Source organism: Alligator sinensis, unplaced genomic scaffold (assembly GCF_000455745.1).
Source record: "Alligator sinensis unplaced genomic scaffold, ASM45574v1 scaffold777_1, whole genome shotgun sequence".
NCBI classification, from domain to species: Eukaryota; Metazoa; Chordata; order Crocodylia; family Alligatoridae; genus Alligator; species Alligator sinensis.
In genome coordinates, this window is record NW_005841882.1 from 3,976,146 (window position 1) to 3,995,470 (window position 19,325).

The 19,325-nt window shown below is 47.1% G+C and overlaps 1 protein-coding gene across 1 annotated transcript in view; it reads left to right on the top strand.

The window, feature by feature from the left end:
* Positions 1–19,014: 19,014 nt before the first annotated feature.
* Positions 19,015–19,325, top strand: part of CRYL1 (crystallin lambda 1) — a 95,942-nt gene continuing 95,631 nt past the window's right edge. Inside the window, exon 1 of the mRNA XM_006017636.3 lies at positions 19,015–19,265. Within this exon, the coding sequence (XP_006017698.1) occupies positions 19,216–19,265 (50 nt within the window). The 5' untranslated portion in view covers positions 19,015–19,215. The remainder of the gene's footprint in view (positions 19,266–19,325) is intronic.

Here is a 19,325-nt window from a genome sequence, read left to right on the forward strand (position 1 = left end):
TCTGTCAGTCCCAGGGGTCGTCTGCATGTACGTGCAGATTTGGGAGTCCATTGATGAATTTTGAATAGGGCTCTGGGAGCAGCCAATCTGGAGATATTCAGCCCCAAAAGTTGGTCCCGGGCTTTGATTAACTCAGACCAGGGCTTCTAGCCCTTGAACAGTGAAATTTAGAGAATTCCTTGTTGCTACATTGTCTCCTATTGATTTCTTCCCTTGGTTGGTCTGTGGTTTTCCTAGGTGTTAATTGACCCTTGTTACTGAAGCCTGCTACTGTGTTACACGCTCAATCACTGATTCACTCCCTCTTTCAGGGGCCTGCCTGATACAGGGAAGCCCCCTGCCCTTGTTAACATTGTTACAATGTATTACTTACTTCTGAAACTAAACACATTTTGTTAAAAGGTGAAAAGTACAAAATATAAGCTACAAGAGTAATGCCATGGCACACAAATAGATAAAAATACCAAAATACAAGGGGAGATACAAAATACACACATACAAACTTTAAAACACAATTCCTTATCTTACAGTGAAAGAAAGAGGAAGGAAGAAAAGGTAGAAGAAGAGAAACATATCCAAAGAGGGGAGAGCAAATGCAGGCAAGAGGAAAAGGGGGCTTTCTGCTACAGTGGGGGGCTGATTTGGAGCAGGCACAGGGTGGGCTGAGGCTGGTGCTGTGTGTGGGTTCCAGACTTGTTCAGAGCTGGTCTGCTCTGGCAGGGGTGGGTCTGAAGGCTGGTTATGGAGCTATGTACCTAGGTCACAGCTGGTTTGGAGTTGGTCCACTCTGGCCAGAGCAAGTCTGGAGTAGGCGTGGGGCAAACAGGAGCCAGGGCTGTGTGCTCACCTGCTATTGGGCACTGGTGGCAGCAGCAGTAGCAGGGAGGAACCGCAGGGCCTGCAGACTCCAGGTTTGGTGGGCTGCTGCGGTGGGGAGGGTGCTGACCAGCCCTTAACAGCTCCTGCAGGCTGCCTATGCAGCCTGCAGGCCCAAATAATTGCCCACCCCTACAACAGAGGTATGCTAGCAAAACTTTGTAAGTTAGACCTGGTCTAAGTAAAGTACATACTGGCTGTGTCCACATGAGACACTTTACTGTGCAGCAGACTAATTTGCTGTACAGTAAAGCATCTCTGTGTACACATGCGTGGCAATTATGGCACAGTAGACTAATTTCCTGCACTGCCAGATGATGAAGGGAATAGTGATGATGGGAATAGTTTATTCCAGTTCAAATTGAGCCAGAGTATGTTCAGTTCCATTACTTGTACATCTAGACATGCCCACTATGTATGACATTTGTATCATATTCACTTTTTGCTGCATTGTTCTGTATTTCCTCTATTCCATTTCCTGTAGTTCCTGTAGTTCCATTGTTCTGTATGATGTCTTAAACTTATTTATCAGTATTTATCATTGTGTTACCACAATGCCAAGAGTCCTTGTGCCAAACAGACCCCAATATAAGTATAGAAATAGAGGAAAGACATGGATATAAACAGACAGACAGGAATGCAAGAAGCAATGAGACAATATTGGTCAACATAATAGGCTGCCTTAGCACATCAGCAGCCTAACTATTGTCAAGCTTTTTTTTAGACATCACAGCAAAGAAGAAACATAACAACAGATCTGAAGGGATTATGGTGATTTTTAGTACAAGACATCCTTAATGAAAAAATGATGTCCAAGATATTGACTGATAACAGATTTAAAATGGCATGGGTACAATAGAATCTAGATTAGATTGCAACAGGAAACAAGTTGTAACAGGTATATATAATATATGGCACTAGGCCAGCTGTAATATCTAGTTATTCTGAGGGCTCACGGAGACCATACTGTGAACACACTGCATGCTCAGGTGAAAGACATTCATTTGTGGAAATGATAATGCTAGTTAGAATAATAGTACTTTTATTATTGATTATTTTAATAACTGTAGTGCTTAGCACCTGCCACCCATGCCTCAGGAAGGAATTGTAGAAATGTAGGGTTGGAAAGTACCTCACAAGGCCATCTAATCATCCCCCTGCTCTTAGATAAATTAAGTATATTAGGCATTCTAATGATGGGGATTCAACAACCTTCCGAGATAACCTGTAAACTTGTTCCAGGGCCTAACAAGCCCTTCTATAGTTACATGTTTATCTAATATCTACTCTAAATTTCCCTTGCTGCAGATTTTTCCTATCACTAGTGGACATGGAGGACAATTGATTATAGTCATCTTTATAGCTACTTTTTATATATTAGGAGACTTTTTTATATTTCTGTTCAATCTTCTCTCTTTTAAAGAACACTAATTCTTTCAACCTTTCCCCATAGGTTTTGTTTTTTCACATCTCTCATGTTTGTTCCTCTTTTTCAGACTTTCTCCAATTTGTCTTTTCTTCCTTAAAGTGTGGTGCCCAAAACTGGACGCAGTACTCCAGCTGAGGAGTACCAGTGTTGGCTAGAGTGGAATAGCTACCTTTCTTCAAATGCAACACCCCTGTACACTCCAGAAAGACATTTACCTTTTTTGCAACAGCATTACATTGTGGATTTATGGTCATTTATGGTCCATTGTAAACCTCAGGTATTTTTCTACATTATGGCTACCTAGCCCTTATTCTCCATTCTGTATTTGTCCATTTGACATTTTCTTCCTTTGCACTTATCTTTCTTGAATTTCACCTTACTGATTTTGGACTATTTTTTTCCAGCTTATTCAGATCACTGTACTATGCAGAAACATTCCATGGGCAGTACAAGTGTTACAGCTGAACAGGGAACAGTGCCATTAAAAGTGCAGTTATGCTCTTTCCTGAATGAAAAGTAGTGTTGTTGTGCCTGTGTAGTACTGCTCTAGAATTAAATGTTGTACAAGCAAACAAACGTGCTATCACAGCTGTCTGCTTGTAGCTGAATCAGCTCATCTGCTAATAGTCATCATAGTCCCTGACTACAATGAGAGGAAGCTGAAGAGAGTGAGAGGTTATTATGATCTAGTCAGTTAAATAAGAGCAAAGGGTTTTCTGCATCTTAAAACCCCTAGGACGCTGTGGCAGGCCCACGTTTGCAGCGCCACCACTGGCATGTCCTGCCCACCTGGGTACCACCCCAAAGCCTACTCGCCTGTCATGACTTGATGTTATTTGAGATTAGTTGTAGATGCTGCTCAGTGCTTTCCTCTGGCCCCAGGCAGCTCAGCTGGAAAGTCTTCTGTGAGGCTCCACCACCCCTACATTTCACCCCTTTCTACTCAGGTTGTCCACTCTGGTCTCGGCGATGTCTGCAATGGGCTGCTGGTGCTGCCTATTCTCCTGGCACACCTGCCTGCACAGTAGATATGAGGCCTTCATGGCTGGTGAATGCACAGGTTTGGGTGATAAGGAAACTAAATGTGAGCACATGGTACAGGCAAGCAAGGCACTGATTCTACCCACACCCAACACTTTACCTCAGTGTTCTGTGTTTGGTGAGGCAAGCTTCTCCTGGCCCCCACTGGCTTCCCCCTTTGTAGGTATTCCCCAGGCAAGCTGGGTTTCTAGGCTGCTGGCTCCTGGCCATGTACCCCAGTACTTTGGACAACATCTCCTCATGCTCCCTAGGCTCCTCTGCAACTGCTGCTGCCCTAGCAATGGGTTTTGGGTCTGTACTTGTTCAAATGTGGTGGCTGTGACTACAGGGGTGCTGGACAGGTTTTCTTCCCCAGCGGGCTCTACCACTCCCTCTCGGGCTGGCCTCCTCCCATTCCAGCTGCCCATGTGTGAGCAGAGGCTCGGTCGGGTCTGCACCATTGGGTTTGCCCAGCAGCTTCCACACCAATACCTGCTCTTTCTCTTATGGGTGTGTCACAGAACACTGAGGTGCCCTGCTCCCAAAGAGGGGAAAACTGCTAGGGAGGAAGCCCTAGCAGGGAATAAGGAGCCCAGCTGTGGGTTGCCGGGGCAACCAGGGAAGGTCAGCTGACCAGAAGGGGCAGGGCCTGGCTCCCTTATAAACCCTAGGGGCTGGGGCCAGAGGCAGTTCCCTGCCAGCTGCCAAAGAGAATGGAGCTCTCTGCCATGGGAGAGAGGAAAAGCCTGAGCAGCATCCAACATTGCTGAGAGTTAAAGGGTCACTGGTAGGACTGAATGTTGTTATGGCCGGGTGGCTTCTGTTTATGTTATAGCCGAAGGGCTTGTGTTTGTGTTGTTGTTTGTGACCGGTGGTTTGGGAGAAGCTATTAGGGGATGGAGGAGGCCTCATAGGGGACTCTCAGAGGAGTGTGAGGATCCCAGTGCCAGTGAGGGTGCATCGTTCAGGGTGCATAGACCCCAGCCCTAGAGAAGGGCAGTTGAGAATCCCCAGAGAGCCCCAGAGAGGGGGCGGCCTTATTGAGAAGCCCAGTGCGGGCATGTTGAGCCCAGAGAGGGCGGCTTGAAAGAGAAAGCCCCGAGAGAGGACAGCAGTATTGAGGAGCGCCCTGAGAGGGGGCGAAAGCCCCAGAGAAGAGGGCAGTTACTGAGAAGCCCCAGTGCGAGCGTGGTGAGCCCCAGAAAGGAGGCGGCACTACTGGGGAGCCCCAGAGAGGGGGCAGTTGCCAAGGGGGGGCAAAAGCCCCATAGAAGGGGGCAGTTACTGAGAAGCCCCAGTGCGAGCGTGGTGAGCCCCAGAAAGGAGGCGGCACTACTGGGGAGCCCCAGAGAGGGGGCAGCGTGACAGAGGAGGCCTAGAGAGGACAAAAAAGGGACCAGATCATAATTAGAATGAGACATAACATCTTTTCCATCGGTGAGGTGTGGACTGCGGTGTAGGGGAGGAAACGGAGCCGCAGATAGCGCCCCCTGGCAGCAGGGCGGCAGAGGGGCAGCCTCCCACTAATTAACACCAATTAATCAATTAACAACAAGGCATGGCAGGCGAGAGGGGGGCGGTTGCCCCAGGAACAGGTGTGCGGGCCACGTTTAGGTCAGCCCAGGTCGTGTACCTGTCACAGGGTGTTCAGTCTCCCACAGCACTTCCTGTTCTGGCAGGGCCTCCTGCCCCTGGAAGGATTCCCTGCTCTGGTGCCACAAGTAAGTGTGCTGCCTGACTCTGTGGGAGCGTTCCTGCAGCAACTGGGACTTCTGCAACCTGGCTGGGCAACCCATCCCTGTGGGGGTATGCTGGTCCCAGTCCAGCTGCAGGGAAGTTTTCAGGTTGCACCCACAGTGAGCCCTCTCTCCACCTTTCCCCTGCTGCCACCGAGGAGTTCCTTTTATCCTGGGCGTCCTCCGGGGCCAGACCACTCTGCACGCCCTCTTCCGGTTGCGTGGTGCTAGTCAATTCCCCAGCAGACTGGTCATGTGGATACTGGTGTGTGGTGGGCCTGTAACAGGTGCATCCAGACAAGCGCAGACCTTTTTTCCAGGGGACAAGTAGCAACGGCACTTAACACCTTGTGCCATTGCTACTTGTTCCTGGGGATGCCCATGTCATGTGGCTCTGGCGAGTGGCAGGTTACCTAGAGGGTAGGGAAGGCTGGAGCCAGCAACTGTGCTGGCCCCCAGAAACCTAATCTGGGGGCCTCCCATGGCTGCAGCCACAGCAAGAAGCCTGGCCAGCAGTTCAAGTATGATTCTGGCAGGCCAGGCTCCAGTTTTGGGCTGCACACACTGCTGCCACATGCGCCACCGCTTTTTTTTCTGGTGTGGTTTTTTGATCCTGGGATGTCCCGGGGTCAAGAAAAACCCCTGTGCTGCAAAGTAGCAGCACAGAAAACACCTGCATGTGTGGTGTGTGGTGCCACAGATGGGTCTTCAGGACCACATACTGCACGTCCACGTTTGTCTGGATGTGGCCCTACATTACAAAAAGAAACATGTTTAAATATGGTTATGATACTTAAGCCATGCTAAAATACATTTGTTCTTGCTCCTCTGGATAGAGGACAAACAAACACATTATAATCATGTTGGTGAATGATATTAATCCTAGGTAACTACAGGTTTCCCTCGCCAACCACGGTTTTGAGTATCCGTGCTTAATATTCTATATATAATTTTGGCTACCACGGTATACAGTTTTGAGTAACCACAGTTTTCTGTGGCTGTGCATCAGCCCACCTGCCATTTCAAATCGCGTGCACTCTTGCTAGCCACCTGTGGTGCGCCTATCTCCTAACGCGCACACAGTCTTGTGTTGTGCTTCATGCCGTTAACATCCAGTTGCAGGTGCTCTGCATTTTTCTCCCAGTTTCTTTGTGATTTTTGCATTTTGTCCTTAAGCATGGCCTCTAAGTGAGTGAGTGGTGAAAGTGAGCTATTTGTGAAGTGGGCGAAGGAAAGTGCTGTCCTTGGAAACAAAATTGGAATTGTTAGATTGTCTAGCACATGGAGAGAGTGTTGTGAAAGTTGGGGTGAGGAGCACCGACCAGGGGTCAGCAACCCCTCGCTGATGCTGCCAGTAGCTGTGGCCAGCAGTGATCACTGACCGCCCGCAGACACCACTGGTGTTGTTGGCGGCGAGGCGGGGTGGTGAGCAGCAACTGCCTACCTTTTCGTAGGGGGTGTACTGCCACGTTCAGGGGGTGCACATGCCCCCACATGCACACCCCATGCATCGCCAATGAGCCTCATTGTTCTATTGTAGGCAATATATCTAGGGTGAAGGTATAACTGAAGTGCCTATTTACTTCAGCTGTTTCCAGGTGTTCAGAATGAATTTTTTAGTCCTGTCTTGGGAGACAGAAAGGAAACATAAAAACCACCTTGCCTCCTTATCCACCCCTGCACAAAGAATATCTCAATTTGAACTGCTAATTGGACCTTGTGTATGAGCTGCTTTCAAAGAGAAACTTCAAACATGAGAACTTTGGACTTGGAAAACTTTATACCTGACCCTTTTGGACCACAAATATTTTGTGTTCCAACAGATTCTTGCTGGGAAATGTTTCAGGTGAGCAAACAGCAGCAAATGTTGAATTTCAGCACGGATATCTGTGCATTTAGTAGTGCCCTTGCTTCACACTCCTCTCTTCAAACAACATTGTTTCTCATCTCTAGTTCACTTTCCAGTCTGCCTGACACAATACATAGACAACTTTTTCTGAAATCCTTACAAGCAATTATTAAACACAGATGCTCAACTGCCCCAGTTTATGCTTTAAAAAAATCTGTCATGGGCTGTGCTGAGCTTTAAGTGCTGTGTGGACTTGGGTCCTCTCAACTACTTTGTGTGAGTGGATTTGGAATATTACTTATGTAGCTGCCTACTAAATGAACATAATGTACTAAAACGAGTCTTTTAATTTGTATACTACATTTCTTGGCATCTAGGTAAGTGTTAACTATTAGCATTACTGGGAATCAAGAGTATAGACTGTTCATTCTAGGAGTTATTGTGCAGAGGTTTGTATCTAAATTGCCCCTGGTAACAAAAGTCCAGCTCAGATTGTTACATAAGATTGTTAAAAAAAGTTAGTAACATTTGAAGAGAGGAAAAGATTGAATTAGTCCAAACAAATAGTTCTACAGATAGCACTGATGGCCTGTGTTGATCATGTCTAGTAACCAAGGAGAGGGTGGGATAGGGAAAATCAATAAACCAAACCTGATGTGCCAGAAGTTAGGCTCGATTAAGTCCCTGGCACCCATTCACTTACAGGCACCAAGAGGTCTGAATCCTGATCCCAACAACTGTGCCTCTCTACATGTACATGGCAGGAGGTGTGATTTTTGGGATCAGATCCCAGTCACATTCTTTCTACTTACCAGCCCATGGGGAGCCTGGGATCATGATCCCGGGCTCCCCCTGCACCAGCAATTTGAAAGCCAGATACTTGCAGCCCAGAATGACGCAGTGCAGTCCCAGGGCTGGTTTGGGACCCCTATGGGTCCCAGGTACAGGACCAACAATCAGCTGATTGCTTGCCCTGGCCCTGAAGCAGTCCTGGACATGCAACCTATTCAGTTTTAAGGCACAATGCAAACCAGCCATAAAAAATGTTCTGCAGTATTCGAGGACCTTTTTTTTATGGTTGGTTTGCCATTTTAAGCCACCTTAAGTTGTGTGCACCTGTAGCACCCTTGCCATTTATGCCACAATTTACACGTTAATTGAAGCATAAGTGTAATATATAGAGGAGCTTTTAGTGAACAAAGTAATGAAATGGTATGCTATTTCATCCCTTTGTGCGGGCCGGGAGTGACCCGAGCCCTTTTCCGTGCTGCACGCGGGCTGTGGCCAGCAGCCCGGGCACGCCGGGTCGGAGAGGGGAGGCCGTCGAGCTGGAATTAGGCACAAACGCTTAGCAGTAGTTTTAAAGATTGTTTACTTACACCGAGATGGCAGTGGTGCAGGCTGGAAAACTTGCTTGAGTTGCGGTTACAGACAGACAACACAGACGGTCTCGTGGAGGTTGCTAGGCTCCACGGTACAGAGCTCCAGATGCTCTGGGTGAATGAGCCACCAAAATCAGAATCGTAGGTACGTCTTATAAAACTTGCGCTCAAAGACGGGAAGAGGTGGGCGGTGGATCAGGCCGCCACGCTCCTCTGAATCTCACACAGGGTTTCTATTACCCTGCCGTGTATCCAGAGTCCCCACGAGATGGATGTGGAGTCCTCTTTGGCTTGGGCGGAAACCGCTCAAGCCTCTTATACGGCTAACAGGCCAATCGTTAGCCGCCACGTGTGAATAATTTAGAACTAGCCAATAACGGGGAACGAATTTACATACCGGTGGCGGGAACTCTTTTGCACCGTGCATTCCTCTTGCAACTTGAGCAATGCACTCTGCAAAAGAAGCTGCAGAAAAGGCGGAAAACTCGTCCCTGCACCGGGGTTTTCCTTTGCAACAGGAAACTCTCCCGTGCAATGAGGCTGCAACTTGGCGGGGATAATTCTGGTGCCGAAGCACACACAAAATCATGCCTTTGGGTCATGACACCCTTCTCATCCTGCTACTTAAATATCCTAACTGAACTGGTTGAGTGGGAGGGACTTTCAGAAGATCACCATCCTCACTGGTATTGACTAAACCTTAAGCATCATGTGGAATGTAAGACTTGTATTCCAGCGCTCAGTCTCTCCCTATTATGAGTTTTCCTCCTTTTTACCTTTTTTCCTTTCTGTTCTCTTTTTTGCCTTGTGTCTAATAAGAATCTAACCAGCTGACTCGGACTGCATCTTTGGCAGCACTGCTGTTATCCTGTGACCAGACAACAAATAAAAGTAGAAGCAAAACCATCTTATGCTGGTACAAATGTCAAATATTTTTGCGTGGGAATACGATCAATTAGGCCAGGGGTTGGCTACATTTTTGGTCAGAATGCCGAAAATACCAACAACTTTGTCTTGTAAGATGTTGGTGTGCCAGAAGCAGATGGCAGGAGAGCTGTGAAGGGTCAAATCCATGTTGCGGTAGTGCAGCCCCAGCCAGTTCCCCACCATCCGCCCCAAGGTGCCTGTGCCAAGCAAAATGCCTTCATATGCCACACTCTGGCATGTGTGCCAGAGGCTACCTACCTCTGAATGAAGGATATACACACTCTAGCTTTCTAATTTTTTTAATAAAATGTGTCTTCTTTTTAATTTAAGACACAATATTAGAAAATAATGTTAAACTTAATAGGACTATTCATAGTAACAATAGTAAAGCACTGAGTAGGCCTCATAGTATTTTCAGGATTAGGTCCTGGTTAAAAAAAGTACTTTAAAAACATTATTTGTCCTGTTTTCCTAATTAGAGTCAAAATAACAAGCAAGTCTTTTAAAACAGATCTAGAATGGTAAAATCTGCAGCATAACAGCAAAAGTGATCATGATAATATAGTATTAGGATGAAATACTCTAGTACATATTATTCTATACAGTAATTAAGAGAATAGTCTAATTTTACCAAACATGTAAATGAAATGAAATGAAACCAGTCAGTCAGCCATGCAGTTTGTAAATAAACATCATGCATTGAGAAGATATCAAGAAAAGGAGCTTTAATATGAAAACAATACTTGTGCTGTAGTTCAGGTATAAACAAGACACATGGAACAGGAAAATCCATCTTTCAGTGTTATACATTTTAACAGTGGAAGAAATCACTCTGTGCCTTCTAGCATAGTGGAGTCATATTTTTAGCACACTTTGTAAAACCTATTTTTCCACTACATGCTTTGTGACTTATGTTAGATGGATGTTTTGAGGATTACGTGGAATTATTTGCAATATTGATAATACATTAACATCACATTGCATTGAGCATTTTTAACTATAGCAAACTCCACAAAAACAGGAAATGAATAAACCTTACTAAAACAAAAGCATTTTAATTTGTTACCTTTATAGAATATCAAATCTGTTTGAGCTGTTAGTATTATAACCAGCAACATACCTTAGTTTGTTTCAACTGAAACATCCTTCTTCTGATTGCTTTAGTGACCAAGTACTACATTAAAGTAGCCTAATATTTAACAAATGTGAACTATGTCTCTGTTCTTATTCAGCTCCAAAGGGTTAGGTAAGGTCTCCTAACTTAAAAAAGACTTTGCAATTTAAACAAGTGAGTCCTTGATTCTCTTCAAGAAAATTTTCACATTCCTATGAAACTCTACATGCCTCTTTTGAAAGTAATAGCTTATTCTCCCTTTTTATTGTCACCTCCTCTTATAGGACCTCCCCCTTAAAGTCCAGCCTACTTCCTCCAGCCAATAGCATATTTATACCCTTATATGGCACACAAATAGAGCATGCTCATTATCAAAATAGCATTGATAGGCCAATTTTGCTGCTCTCAATAAAACTATGAAAGACTGCTCCTGTTGTGGTTGGCTGTATAAGAAAGAATCTCTGTGCTGAAGAAAAAAGAACCCATTAGCTTGGTCATTTCATGTTTGTTCCACTTGGGCCTCTTCTACTTTAATATAAATTCTGCTTTCCCCCACCCTCTAAATTAGCCCAATACCACTGGCTGAATAGGTGTTTGGCATCTCCTGTCTTAAGGTTTCATTTTTTTCTACAGGGTTCACAGAAAAGGGAACAGAGAGTCGCTGTCCATCTGCCATTGGAGGCTCAAATTACCAGGCCTGCAAATTTTTATGCCATGACAGGTAAGACAGCCTTTCTTTTCTTACCACCTTCTTTTGTAACCCAGTTTGACAATTTCCCCCTCTCTGCTGTTCCTTTTTGTTCTTCCAATCCTGTCATGTTTCCACTTTTGCTAGCAGTTTGGCAGCATTAGTCTGATCATTACTGGAAGAAAATAACATGACTGTTGCATCCTTACATAAGAATCTGTTATTGTCTTTCGTGAAAGTTTTGACTAAGTAATATGGGATCAGGTCTATGCTACCTTCATTATATGCATAGCCAAAGTGTAAGTGTTGACAGTGGGGGGGCACAATTCCACACCCCCACCCCTGCTGCTGCTGGGCGTTGGCTCTGACCAGGCTGCACACCTGCCCCCACCATCAGCACAGAAATATGGGGGGGTCATGTGCCCTCCCCACACACATTGCCTATGGACAACAAGAAAATAACATAAAACTCACCACTAGGTAAACACTTTCCTGTTACTTACAAAAGCTGGTCCAATAATTATAACAATTGCCATTAATATAATAATTACGATCATTAATATATAATATGATAATCACATTCCTTGGGCATGCAGGGATGAAGTCAGGAAGGCCAAAGTGCAATCTGAGTTGCTTCTAGCAAGGGACATGAAGTGTCACAAGAAGGGTTTCTACAAATATTGGTAGGAAGAGGAGGATCAGGGAAAGTGTGGGTCCCTTACTAAACGGCAGAAGCAACCTAGTGAGAGAGGTATACAAACAATAGAAGCTTGGGGCATGCCCTAAGGAGGACTATACAACAATGACCCACATTTGTAGGGAACAGATTCGAAGGGCTAAGGCGGCAACGGAACTAAAATTAGCAAATGGGAGTCAAGGACAAGAAGGAGTCCTTCTTTAGGTATGTAGGGAACAGGAGGAAAACAAATGGGAGTGTGGGGCTACTGCTCAACAACTCAGGACAGCTGGTTACTGGCACTCAGGAGAAAACGGAACTCTTGAATTACTACTTTGCTTTGGTCTTTCACCGGGCCAAGGGCAAATTCATGCCAGAGTGGGTACAGAACGAGCAGGGTAGGGATGACTGCCTTCCTACTATTACCATAAAACTGGTGTCTGATCATTTGAAAAAAAATAGACATATATAAGTCTGTAGGACTGGATGAACTTCATTCAAGGGTGCTGAAGGAGCTGGCCGAAGTTATCGCAGGACCACTGGCAAAACTTTTCCAAAACTCATGGCACTCCAGAGAGGTCCCTGAGGACTGGAAGAGGGCCAATGTTGTGCTCATCTTCAAGAAAGGGAGGAGGGAGGACCTGGGTAACTATAGGCCAATCAGCCTAACTTCTATCCCAGAGAAGATCCTGGAAAAAATCATCAAGGAGTCTATATGCAATAGGCTTGAGGCAGGTAAGTTTCTGAATGACAGCCAGCATGGCTTCATCATGGGCAAATCTTGTCTTACCAACCTCATCTCCTTTTATGATCAGGTAACTCACCATGTGGATAAGGGAGAGGAGGCTGATGTTGTATACCTTGAATTCCAACAGGCCTTTGATCCAGTATCCCACTACATTCTTGTGAGAAAATTGGATGACTGTGTGCTTAACCATGAACAGTTAGGTGGGTAGGGAGCTGGTTGCAGGGTAGGACCCAGAGAGTTCTCATGAATGGATCTGTGTCATCTTGGCGAGAAGTGGCCAGTGGTGTCCCTCAGGGGTCAGTGCTTGGTCTACTGCTTTTCAACATCTTTATCAATTATTTGGATGTGGGGGTGAAAAGCTCACTGGCCAAGTTCGCAGATGACACAAAGTTATGGGTAAGTGTGGTCATGTTTGAAAATAGATTGCAGATAAAGGTGGACCTAGACAGGCTAGCAAGTTGGGCGGATCGGAACCAGATGAAGTTCAACGTCGAGTAATGTAAAGTGCTCCACCTGGGGACAAAACCCCCTGTGGCAGGGCACCTTTGAGTGCCTGCCACTTTAAGGGCAGAGTCAAGCAGCTACCAGGTGTCTGATGACAGCAGCAGTTTTGAGAGCAAGGGATATAAAGGTTGCAGTTTGCTGCTGCCAGCCCAGGCAGAAACACCCCTGGCTGAGCTGCAGCAGGAACATCTTGAAGGTAAGAGCAGGAGGATCTTGGTTCTGGGCATGACCTAAAACTGCACCTTGCCAGGGAAGGGTGGCCTTGTGGGGCTCCTAGTGGTGTGGGAGCCCCCAGGAAATGCCAGACCAGTTACCTCCCCAGTGAAAGGCGGGTTGGGATGCCTTAACCCCCACCCCCATCATCTGGTGGGTAATTCTGAGAGCTGGGGAAGTGGTGGGGGGTTATGCCCATGTGTAGGTGCCTGAGCCCAGCAGGGATGCAGATCCCGGAGACCCCAGAAGGGGTAGCACGTGGGAGCATAGTTGTGTAGGGCTAAATGGGAGTAGGCCTGAAGGGCAGTCCCAGGGGGTGCGTTGAGTAGGGCCAAACTTGGAGTAAGCCTGAAGGGCAGTGCAAGGGCCAGCCCCGAGAATAGTTGATCATGAAGATGAGAAGGCCCCAGGGTGGGGCGTGGTGCAGCAGCCCTAGAAGGGGCATAGTGGGAACCCCATCTATGGGGAAGTGGCCAAGGCATGGTCATGAGTGCCTGAGGCCGTAGTTGGGCCAGAGGCTGAGTGTGGGGCTCAGCCAGAGAGTTAGGGGTGTGTCTGGACCCCGGTAAGTCCTCTGCTTCAAGGAGGCTGAGTGTGGGTTGAAAGTAAGACCTGTAGTTTGAGCACAATGACCTGCTCCTCCAGGGAGGAAGTGAGAGTCCCTATGAAACCCTGGAACACCAGTCATGGTGTAGGTTATGATTACATCATGTGGATGCCATCTGCAAGGTATGGGCTGCAGTGTAGGGGAGGTCAGAGCCACAGATAGTGCCCCCTGGCATTGGGGCTGGGAATGGGCAGCTTCCAGCATTATACCATCAGTTTCTGGAAACAACAAAGTCGTGGCAGAGACTGGGCAGACTGCCCCATAGAGACAGGTGGGTGGGACAGCATGAGACCTGGCCCTGAACTGCCCCCTGTCATACCCCCCTACACACCTACAGGCTTGTCAATGCCAAATTGACTAGCACCATGAATGAAACGGACCTGGGGGTAATAATAGACCACAGTATGAATATGAGCCGGCAGTGCGACGCTGTAGCCAACAGGGCAAATAATAGCCTGGGATGCATCAATCAATGCAGCTACAGAAAAACTGGGGAAGTGATTCTTCCACTCTACTCGGCATTGGTGAGACCTCAGTTGGAGTACTGCATCCAGTACTGGGTGCCGCATTTCAACAAGGACGTAGTAAAGCTCAAGAGAGTCCAGAGAAGGGTCACTCATATGATCAGACTTGCACAGCAAACCATGTGAGGAAAGGCTGAGGGATCTGGGACTCTTCAGTCTGAAATAGAGAAGGCTGAGAGGGGACTTGATAGCAGCTTACTAGTACATCGGGGCATACATCAAGGGCTCGGTGAACAACTGTTCACCAGTGCACCCTTGGAGAAAACCAGAAGTAATGCCCACAAACTCCTGGAAGCCCATTTCAGGCTTAACATTAGGAAAAACATCTTCACGGCTAGGGTGCTTAGACTGTGGAATAGGCTCCCTCCAGAGGTGGTGCAATCACCTACCCTGGAAATCTTCAAGAGGAGACTGTATGGTCACCTTGCTGGGGTCACCTGACTCCTAGTTGTCCTTCCTGCCTGGCGCAGAGGGGTTGGACCTAATGATCCCCTGAGGTCCCTTCCAGCCTTGCAATCTATGAATTTACGAATCTATGATGCAGAAAGGACTGAAGTACTCAATGCCTATTTCACCTCAGTTGTCACAGGCAAGGTCAGCTCCCAGACTACTGCACCTGGCAGCACAGTTTGTGGAGGAGATAAGCAGCCAACAGTGGCAAAAGATCAGGTTAGGGACTATTTAGAAAAGTTGGATGTGTACAAGTCCATGAGGCTGGATGCAATGCATCTGAGGGTGCTGAGGGAGTTGGCTGATGTGACTGCAGAGCCACTGGCCATCATCTTTGAAAACTCATGGTGACCAGGAGGGGTCCTGGATGACTGGAAAAGGGCAAACATAGTGCCCATATTTAAGAAAGGGAAGAAGGAGGATCCAGGGAACTACAGACCAATCAGCCTCACCTCAGCCCCTGGAAAAATCATGGAGCAGATCCTCAAGGAATCCACCTTGAAGTACTTGGAGGAGAAGAAGGTGATTAGGAAAAGTCAGCATGGATTCACCAAGGGCAAGTCATGCCTGACCAACCCGATTGCCTTCTATGATGAGATGACTGGCTCTGTGGATGTGGGGAGACCAGTGGATGTGGTATACCTTGATTTTTAGCAAGGCTATTGATATGGTCTCCCACAACGTTCTCGCAGGCCAGCTAAGGAAGTACGGGCTGGATGAATGGGCTGTAAGGTGGATAAAAAACTGGCTGGAGCATCAGACTCTGAGGGTAGTAATCAATGGTTCAATGTCTAGTTGGCAGTCGGTATCAAGTGGAGTGCCCCAGGGGTCAGTCCTGGGACCGGTTTTGTTCAATGTCTTCATCAATGACCTGGAAGATGGCATAGCATGCACCCTCAGTAAATTTGTAGATTACACCAAGCTGGGGGGAATAGTAGATACACTGGAGAATAGGGTGACTTAGATAAATTGGAGGATTGGGCCAAACAAAACTCATGAGCATTGGTGACACATAAGGGGTGCACGTGGGTGCACGTGCACCCCTGGAGATTGGCTGTGCAACCTCTGGAAGTGCCAGCTGCCAAACTGGATGTGCCGGTGGAAGTGCACTTCAGGTTTCGCCGCTGGCTAGGTGAGGACCCCCCTGCTGTCGCTGATCTGGTGCCCCCCCAGACTCAGGAGGCACCAGTTGCCCATGCTTATGAGGTTCAACAAGGAGAAGTGCAAAGTCCTGCATGTAGGACAGAACAATCCCATGCACCAGTACAGGCTGGGGGCTGGCTGGCTGAGCAGAAAATGATCTAGGAGTTACAGTGGACAATTAGCTGAATATAAGCCAGCAGTGTGCCCTTGTTGCCAAGAAAGCTGATAGCATACTAGGCTGCATAGGTTGGTGTGTTGCTAGTAGGTTCAGGAAAGTGATTATTTTCCTCTGTTCAGCACTGGTGAGGCCACATCTAGAGTACTGTGTTCAGTTTTGGGCCCTCCACTACAGAAAGGATGTGGATAACTTGGAGAGAGTCCAGCAGAGGGCAACAAATGCAAAAATGGTGAGGGGGCTGGGGGACATGATTTATGAGGACAGGCTGAGAGAACTGGTCTTATTCAGAGAAGAGAAAACTGAGAGGGATTTAGTAGCAGCCTCCAACTACCTGAAGGGGGGTTCAAAAGAGGATGGAGCTGGACTGTTCTCAGTGGTGGCAGATGACAGAACAAGGAGCAATGGTCTCAAGTTGCAGCAAGGGGAGTTTAGATTAGATATTAGGAAGAATTTTCTCACTAGGGGGGTAGTAAAGCACTGGAAGAGGTTACTTAGAGAGGTGGTGCAATCTACATCCTTGGAGGTTTTTAAGAGCCAGCTGGACTAAGCTTTGGCTGGGATGATCTAGTTGGGGATGGTCCTGCTTTGAGCAGGTGGTTGGACTAGATGACCTTGTGAGGTCCTGTGCAACCCTAATTTTTCTATGATTCTATAATTAATCTCACACACTAGAGGATGACAAGGGGGATGACAAGGTCAAACGGTCACAAACTCCTTCAGGACCGTTTCAGGCTGGATATAAGGAAGAACTTCTTTATAGTCTGAGCCCCCAAGATCTGGAATAGATTGCCACTGGAGGTGGTTCAAGCACATACTTTGAACACCTTCAAGAGAAATGTGGATGTTTATCTTGCTGGGATCCTATGACCCCTGCTGACTTCCTGCCCCTGGGGCAGGGGGCTGGACTTGATGATCTTCCAAGGTCCCTTCCAGCCCTAATGTCTATGAAATCTATGTCTATGCCTTATATTAATATTCAGAAGATATATCTTAACATTATACCAATGGGGTACATTAGATATGGCTACCTCTCAGACTTCATCTCCCAAGCCCAGTGGACATCTGACACACAGAATCTAGTTATGTTACATAATATTTTTAATTTGGGTTAAAAAATAATCAAAATGACACCAAAATGACTGTCCTTGCTGCTTAGACATTGTATAGCTTCTTATTTACTTTCTGTAATCATGAAGTCACAATAAGCAATGTTTAGAAACCATGCAGTTCTTAATGAATCTTTAGCAGAGTATGAAATAATATCTGAAACAAACTTAGAAGATGTTTTTTGTTAGGATAATTAGAAATGGCCCAACAAATGTTCATATGTCTGTATAAAGAGGATACCACATTAATTTGGGTTTCAATTTTTCAATATTTTTAATGAAAATTAACTTGTGCAAAAAAGTTTAGAATGGCAGTGTCTTTTGAACTACAATGCTAATGCTGATAGCAAGTGGGCAATTTAAAATTTTAACCCTTTCTTCCTCTTCTTAGGAAATTGAACATAAGACTACAAGACAATGCAGACAAGTAGGAACTGCATAGGGTCAATAATATAGAAACAGCAAGAACACTTCTAAGCCAGTCAAAGGAATTAAACAGAGATTGTCAAGCCCCATTTGCTACAAATGTTGAATTTGTTAAAGATAAGCTTTTAGAAAACCTAGGGTCAACATCTTTCCATTCTTTTTAATATGTTTTGTGGAAGCTGTTTTTCTAAACCAGTAATGCAAATACACGGAATAAATTGTGAAAGTAGATTTTATTACGCAACTCCTGTCAAAGCATGTCCCTGTTCAGGTTTAAGACAAATGGTTCAGTTAGAAAGATGGTTTGCCAGTCGGCAGCGCTTCTTTCTGATCAAAGGACCTGCCAGTCTTATTTTTGGCAGAAGGCAGGCAGGACGACACCTTACAACAGTGGTTTTCATCCTTTCTTGGATTCAAGGTGCCTCTCCACAACTTCTGTGAATTGAGTAGCACCCCATTTCAAAAACTAATTTATATGTTGCTGTGCTTAGCTCCTTGCAGAGTGGGGCTAGGGTTGCCACCCCTCCGGGATTGCCCTAGAGTCTCCAGGAATTAGATAAAATCTCCAGGAGACTGCTGAGAGTCACCTGTGAGATAAATGCTAGGACATTCATTAAAATAAATATGAAATGTTGAATCCAATGTATACAGTAGTCCAGTGGGTTTTTAAAATGTAACAGTAATGTACATTTGCCTTCCTGAGTACAGTACAGTAGATCAGTCATTAATGTGGATCGGCCAAGCAGAGACAAACCTGAGCCTGCGCTTGTCTCCTTACATCAAACTTCTCGCCTCACCTCATGGCAACCTTTGGAGGATCTGAGGTCCTTGTAACAGAAACAATCTGAGTTATTATTTTTTGATAATCAAAAACAGAGTGAAAACTAAGAGCTGGTGTTTTCTGAGGGGCATTGAGAGGGATAATGCATAACGCTTTGGTAAGGTGACAGCCCGCTTTGTCTGCTGGACTTGAGGCTAACAGGCCTAACACTCTCCACCCGAACTTGCCTGCCAATGTTTAATGGCCCGGGGGGGCGACTGCCCTTCCTGCAGGGAAGACATTAAGCACGATTCAATCTGTGTTGCTTTGTGGAACAAGATCCTAAGCCTCAGGCCCAGCTCCTGGGAAGAGCTCAGGGCACGACAGCAGGCATCACTCAGCCCTGGGTGCCGGGGGAGCAGCAGGCGGGGCGGGGCGGGCGCACACAGCAGCCCCCCACCGCCGGGAGCCCTGGGCAGGGTGAGCCTCATCCCGCCTGCTGCTAACGGGCCCGCACGTGCGAGGGAAGGCGCCCGTTGGCTTTATGTTTGCCTGCTCCCGTGCTGCAGGGGGCGGCAGAGCAGCGGGCGGGAGCGAGTGCCCACGCGTTGCCTTCACGCGGAGCGCATCTCCGCCCGGGCTGCCGAGCTCGGCTCTCGCGTCTGCCCGCGCCTCTTTCCTTCCGTCGGGCCAACGACGACCTGAGCCCCGGCGCCCCATAGGCGCAGCTGATTCGGGGCAGCCAATAGGAACGCGTGTACCGGGAGCCAATGAGCGCGGCTGTGACAGCCCCGCGGCGAGGCGTGGGGAACACGGGTGTCTGCGAGGCGGAGGCTGCGCGAGGCGCCGGGCTCGTGCCATGGACCCCCCGCGGGACGGGCCGGCCGGCCGGGCTGTCATTGTCGGCAGGTAACCCCAGTGCTGCCCGTGCGGAGCGTCCGGGGACAAGCAGCTCCCTGCTCTGCGCCG